At 50.6% G+C, this 6,610-nt stretch overlaps 1 protein-coding gene across 1 annotated transcript; it reads right to left on the bottom strand.

Annotated features, from left to right (window-relative positions):
* Positions 1-309: 309 nt before the first annotated feature.
* LOC143644987 (uncharacterized) lies at positions 310-6,276 on the bottom strand. The gene is made up of 3 exons (XM_077114665.1): positions 6,192-6,276; positions 3,870-4,094; positions 310-1,043 (listed from the first exon to the last, which is right to left on the bottom strand). The coding sequence occupies exons 1-3, from the start codon at positions 6,274-6,276 to the stop codon at positions 817-819; spliced, it is 537 nt and encodes a 178-aa protein (XP_076970780.1). The 3' UTR covers positions 310-816.
* Positions 6,277-6,610: the final 334 nt, after the last annotated feature.

The raw sequence follows: 6,610 nt of genomic DNA, 5'->3' as shown, positions 1-6,610 counted from the left end.
ATATAGCGGGGTGGCGGAAATAGGGAGGGGGGTACGGGGGATGCTGTGATTAGTGAGTGGAATGGGTGTTGCAGTGAAGGTCGGGCCAATCAGGGGGCGAGAATGAAGTGGTGTGATGTGAGGTAATGAGCTACTGGGTAGAGGGCTAGCAAGAAGAAGACGAGTTCTTACATCTGGCAGTGATGTCAGGAGTTGCTAGGCAGAGGGTTTTTGAGATGAGGCTGATATTACATCCGGCAATTCCTCCCTTTTTTCATTTAAAAGGAGGGATAAGGTTAGAGGAGAAGCGTAGGAGAGAGGGCATTCCACCAGGTACAGGGCAACCGGACGGCCAGGCCGGAAGCAGGCTCCCTTGAGGTCTTGCAAAGGGCAGTACTGACCCATACTTGTGGACCTCCCCTGAGGACCCTCGCTGGCCAGCCAATTAGGTCCTAGTGTGGGCAACACTGGCTAACCAGACCTGAGCCTGGCGGCACTCCTCCGGGCAGGCGGTGCCCCTCATTAGTTGTAGGGTAGCAAAAGCGAGTAGTTGGGTTTTTTGCCGGTCGGCAGAAACACGCCAGGCTAAACACACAATAATTAGGATGAGTAAAATTAGAAGAAGGAGTAGGATACTATAGAAAATTAGGTTTGAAGGTTGAAAGAGTGAGGAGAATTTTGCTGCTAACTCGGAGAGAAGGGTGGTTGAGAGTTTAGGGACGGTAGTTTCTTGCAGGGTAAGAATTTTGGTTTGGAGCTGGTGGGTACGGTTCCAGAAGGACTCGTTATAGGCAGTAAAGATCCAATCGCGAAGGGTAAGGTGGGGTTGAGACCTATTTATGGGTATTGGGGTGATACAGAGGTGGGAGAAGGGGTAGCGTCCATCACATGTGGAAGAAGCGAGTTCGTAGAGCGCTTCACTGGTTTTGCTGAGGTGTGTCTCCCAGGGACATCTGGGCAGTCTGGTGAGCTAGGTTTCTCATTCTGTGGCGAAGGCGCCTGCTCGGTCGCCGTGGCGGGTCTGATGTTCCTTCCGGGGATCCAGATTGGCTGCGGTGCATTCTCTGGAAAGATACAAGCAAACCCACGCTCTTGGGCGAGGAGGGTGGCTGGGCCTCCCCAGGTGTTAGTGGCCGGGTTGTGCCAGCGAACCAGCGGGGCTTGCGTGGGCCTATGAGAAGGTCTCCAGTGTTTGTGTATGGGAGAGAGGCCCTCTCGATCGAATGTGAGGAGATTTAGATGTATGAGGGAGGCTGTGATGAGGTCACTCTGTGAGGACCGGGGGTGGTTTGTCTTCTCCTTTTGTATTTGAATTTTTAGCCCGCAGTGCACGGCCTCCACGATGGCCTGCCCTTGTGGGTTATAAGGGATGCCAAAGTGGTGAGTGATGTTGTAGAGGTGCAGGAAAGCTGCAAAGGAGGCGCTGCAGTAGGCAGGGCCATTGTCTGTTTTGAGATCCCAGGGGACTCCCATGAAAAGGATTCCCTGGCGCAGTGCTTTGATGCAATGTTTGGCTGTTTCCCCTGCGAAGGGGACAGCGTAGCACATGCTTGAGAAGGTGTCGATAATTACATGCACATATTTGAGACGCCCGAAGTGTGAAATGTGTGTGACATCCATTTGCCATCTAGCATTGGGCTTAAGGCCGCGGGTGTTGACCCCTTGCGGCTGCAGAGGCCCAAGTGGCACAAACGGTGCGCAGGTGGCGCAGCTACGGACTATGTGTTTGCAGGTCGCTTTTGGGAGACCACAGAGGTGGTGTAAAGTGTTGGGTGAAGAATGAAAGTTGGAGTGTTTGTTGATTTTTTATGAATGACGAACACAGGTGAGTAGTAAGGGCTGGTGGAAGGCTCGATATGATCGGCTTCCAACTGCTCTAGGATGAGGGTTTTAAGCGCAGCCAGCTTATGGGGAGGCAAGGGCCACTGCTCCACCCAGATGGGCTCCTCCGTGTCCCATTGCAGAGGAGTGGGTGCAGGAGGTGTTATGCAAGCAGTGGCGCAAATTATTGGGGGGGCTGAGTGGTGATAAATGCCCCCGCGGCTGCTAGGATGTCTCAGCCCCATAGGATCTGGTCAATAGTAGGAAGAGAGGCCGGAAGGTGCCTGAGCAGCCCTCCTCATCTTCCCATGTTAAGGGAAGAGTGGCGCGTAGAGAGGGGGCGGAGCCTGTGGCTCCAATGACGGAGGGGCCCTCCTCCACCTTCCACTGAGTCATTAGGCACACCGGTAGGCACAATATTTCAACGCCAGAGTCAATAGTGCCTGTATACCACTGCTGATTTATTTTAAGCACGCGGGTGGGTTTGTGAGATGTAATGGGAACTGCCCACATAATGGTTGGGGCCCTGCTTGGTTCGGGCCTGCGCCTCTTGGGGGCGGGGCTGAGGCATGCCCCCCATGGAGTTTAAAGGCGGCTGCCTAGGGCCAGAGCGGCAGTCTCGGGCCCAGTGATAGCCCTTGTTGCAGCGAGGGCATGGTGTGGAAGGTTTGCGCTGGAGCCCGTGTGAACCATGAGAAGGAGGGTTATTATTTGGGCACTCTTTGGCAAAATGACCGGTTTCACCACATTTGAGACAGCCTGAGGTGAGAGACATAGCAGTGGCGATAGCCTGGGCTAGGGAGGAGGCAGTAGGGTCGAGGTTACTGCATGCTAGAACCCAGTCACTCACTCCCTTTTCTTTTATTGGGATGATGGCTTATTTATAGGTGGGATTTGCTCCTTCAAAGATAAGTTCTTTGGCGAGCGCCATCTGAGCTTGCTCGCCAGCGACTTTTCGCTCGCAGGTTTCAGTGACCCGTGAGACAAAGGAGGCAAAATCCTCATCTTGGCCCCGGCTAAGTTAAGCAAATTTTTCTGGCTTAGCAGCAGAGCATGTGCGGAAGGCTCATAAAGCCACTTCCCTTAACTGAAGCCAGAAGCCTGCCGGGGCCTGCACGTATTGAGCAGGGAGGGCGTAAGGGCCTGTCCCCGCGTAGGCATCTGCTGGGATGGTAATTCTGGCAGCGTGGTTGGCTATGATTTGTTTTTCTATTTACGAGTGGAAATGGGCCCGCCAGTCAACGTATTGACTGGGGGTGAGAATGGCTCACGCTAGCGAGATCCAGTCAAAGGGAGTGCATAATTGCTGAGACAGTTCTTCTAAATGATGGGTGGCATATGGGCTGTTAAGGCCATCCTCCTTCCCTGCCTTGCGAAGTCACTTGACTTCTTCGGGAGCAAAGGGGTACCAGGGGAGAGGGCATTGGGGGGTGGCCTGGATGTTTATTGGGAAGGAGGAGACCGGCTGCTGGGGAGCAGGCAGTGCATATGCGAAGGGGTTGGTATGGGCAAGGGGTGTGGAAGAACTTTTCCACCCCGAACTGCAAGAGGGATTCCAGGGGTCGGCCGGGCTCGGGGCCAGCGTAGCTGGTGGCCAAGGGGCCGGGCCAGCGGGTGAACCGGTGTTACAAAATGGCTGCTGGGCGTTTCCCTTAGCGGAGTTGGGAGGGGGGCATTTCCCATCTACCGGTGGTGCAGAAAGAGGAAGTGGCGCCTCAGAAGGCGGGAGGGTGGGGTAAAGCCGAACAAAAGACTTCCTGTTTTGGGTTGGGGAAGAAGGCGGAAGTTTGCCATCTTTGCCAGTCTCGAGGTTGCACAGTTTAGGGGGATCAAGTTCAAGGGCATTGTTCAGCTTAATGGCAGAAACTAGGGCTATAGAAAAAACTAAAAGAAGTGAGTAGAGCATATGATATTAGAGACAGGGTGAAGACGGGGCAAGGCAGCTAGGTTGCTGCTGAGGCTGGTCGCCGGGTTTAATTGTGGCGAGCAGCGAGAAAGAAAAACCTGAGAGGAAGTAAGATTGTCCTCAGGAGAGAGGACTTTGGGGCCACTGAGGTTGGGGCCCTTACCTTGCGGGCCAGCGGCGAACGGGGCCGGAGAGGAGACGAGTAGAGGAGGTCCCTGTTCGGGTGCCAACTGTGGGAGCTTTTGCCGGGTCTCCCGCCTGGGGTCTGCCTCTCTGCGATGGGGGAAACCGGGCCGGTCGCGATCCGGCCGAGAATCCGGGGGCTCGAAGGTCTGGAGGGGCGTGACGGTAAAGAAACAGTCGCCGAAATGAGTGGACGTGCACACATCTAACGTTTATTAGGGGAAGTGCTGGGGTTTATATAGCGGGGTGGCGGAAATAGGGAGGGGGGTACGGGGGATGCTGTGATTGGTGAGTGGAATGGGTGGTGCAATGAAGGTCAGGCCAATCAGGGGGCGAGAATGAAGTGGTGTGATGTGAGGTAATGAGTTACTGGGTAGAGGGCTAGCAAGAAGAAGACGGGTTCTTACATCTGGCAGTGATGTCAGGAGTTGCTAGGCAGAGGGTTTTTGAGATGAGGCTGATATTACATCCGGCATTTGGACTCTTACATCCCCATGTTTGTGTGAGACACTTTTATAAAATCTCATATATAAAAATATTGCCTGTTCTTTATATCTCTAGAGAAACTTGACTAATACACTGTGTCTCAAGAACCACTCCTGGTTCAAAAGCTATATTAGTCAGGGTTCTCAAGAGAAACAGGATGAATAGGAGATATCTGTAAATATAATAAGATTTTACAAAAGTGGCTCACACAAGAGTAGGGATGTACCAATCCAAATACCATAGGCAGGCTGCAACCTGGCAACTCCAATGAAGGTTTTGGATGAATTCCCCAGGAAAGACTAGCTGGCTTAGGTGGAGACAGTCTCTTCTGACTTCTTTAGTCATCACTTTTCCTTCTAAAGCCCTCAACTGTTGGTTTAAATGTCTCTCATTGTGGAAGACAGCCCCCTTAGTTGATTGTAGATATAATCAGTCATAGATGCAATCAACTTACTGATGATCTAAGTTCATAAATTGTCTACAGTGCTTGCTTGACCAGACAACTTGATACCATTAAAGGGCCAAACTGTCACACAAACTTAACCATCACACATGGGAATTCAGAAAAGAAACTGCAGCTATTCATGTCTTTCAACCGATAAGAGCCAGCAGTTATTACCTGAGCTTAGATTTCATCAATAGTAATAGCCAAGCATCAAATTGTATGCTTTATTTAATAGCTGTTTTATTTTAAGGACTCTTTATGGTTATAAAATTAATAGTAACTAAGGGGACATAAAGTGTCTTCCAGGGCTGACACCGTGTGGCCCCTAACAGTATGTCGTATACTTACCTTGGAGATTGCATTTGTTAGGCCTATGTTAACATAGATGCAATTTCAAAAATTTTAAAATGGCTTATTTTTGTAATAATGGCTAATGATTTCTTTAATAAGCAACTGGTTGCCAATTGATGCCAACTAAACATAGGTATGAGAAGGATGTGAGACTCCCCAAACTTTGAGAGTCATCCCTGGACACAGACTCCCCCAGTTGGCTACAGGATCCCCTGACTGTAAGTGCCCCCAACCCTAATGTGTTTCTGCTGTTATTCTTTCAGGAGCACTGGTTACACAATCTTGTTTAAGTATTAGAAGGTATCTAAAACTTATCTTTATTGTACATTGAGCCAAAGGGGAAATACGGTCCCAGTTGTCTACAAGGACAGTATCCAGGTATAAGGGACAATCTGGGAACAGTAACTGAGGTTGACACTCTTCAGTCCATAATGAGGAAAAGTCTTGTGGCCCACTTTGGGCCCTTTAAGTTTGGTTTTGCTTTCTGGCATGTTGCTACCTTTAATGTGTTTTATATATGCCTCTCCCGTAAAAGTTGTCACCATGGAATGACTGCGAACATTATTCACAAAACTACTCAGATCTAATATTAATGATGAACAAGATCCTGGGAAAAATCAGTTTGGAGCACTGGGAGGGACCCCTGGCAAAGCCTCTGGATTGTGGAACCAACAGCCAGCTGGTGGGTCTCCAGTCTCTGCTGGAACAAAGGAGATCCTTGCCCCAAGGATCTGAAAATCAAGAGATCATTAACCAGAAAAACAAGGTAAAATCGATCATGAGAAAGCTTATGTGGTATTGTCTGCCAATGAAGAAATACATAGAACTCTCCTACCTCAACAGGCCCTTGGACTAAGGCTGCAGCAAAGTCCACAGAATCACCAAAGGTGCTTTGCCTCTGACTTTGACCCTCTGCACACCCCCATAAACCTGCAGGGCTCCTGAGGGGGCACATCCCATGGTGCTTACTGGGTGCTTCTAGCTGGGCCACAACAACAAACCCAAGTCTCACAAGCTCACCTTCAGGTGGTGCTGCTGAGTTCTCGTGGTGGTGGAAGTATAACCGAAGGGTCCATTTCACCACCGGCCACACCACAGGTGCCATGGGTCACATCTGGTGTGTGGGGAAGAAGCAGTCATCACCACCATGGCCAGCTCAGAGCAGGAGGGGCATGCTCCAGATACCATGGAAATACAAAATAAAGTCAGCCCTTTACTGGGACAACCATCCTAGGCCTGCTCAGATACTTGGTGCAGGGACCAAATTAAAAGACCCCACCCTCTGTACCATGTGACCCTGAGGAAGAGCCTCTGCTATCCCCAGGCCGAAGACTCAACAGCCGGTAGCCATCTCCAGAAAGAATAGGATCATTTCATTACTTAAAGACACCATAAAGATTATCCAAAAACACAACCAGGTGAGGCCCTACAGGGAAGGA

This window comes from Tamandua tetradactyla, chromosome 8, assembly GCF_023851605.1.
Source record: "Tamandua tetradactyla isolate mTamTet1 chromosome 8, mTamTet1.pri, whole genome shotgun sequence".
Classification (NCBI taxonomy): domain Eukaryota; kingdom Metazoa; phylum Chordata; class Mammalia; order Pilosa; family Myrmecophagidae; genus Tamandua; species Tamandua tetradactyla.
The sequence above is the reverse complement of the archived record's forward strand: the minus strand, read 5'-3'. Positions and strand labels throughout refer to the sequence as shown.

Excerpts from the sequence above, each read along its gene's own strand:
- LOC143644987 (XM_077114665.1), bottom strand. The coding sequence starts at position 6,276 with ATGGCACCTGTGGTGTGGCCGGTGGTGAAATGGACCCTTCGGTTATAC. Across the intron at positions 4,095-6,191 it reads CTCAGCAGCACCACCTGAAG|ATGTGTGCACGTCCACTCAT; the intron begins GTGAGCTTGTGA and ends AATAAACGTTAG. Across the intron at positions 1,044-3,869 it reads GTTCGCCGCTGGCCCGCAAG|AGAATGCACCGCAGCCAATC; the intron begins GTAAGGGCCCCA and ends GTATCTTTCCAG.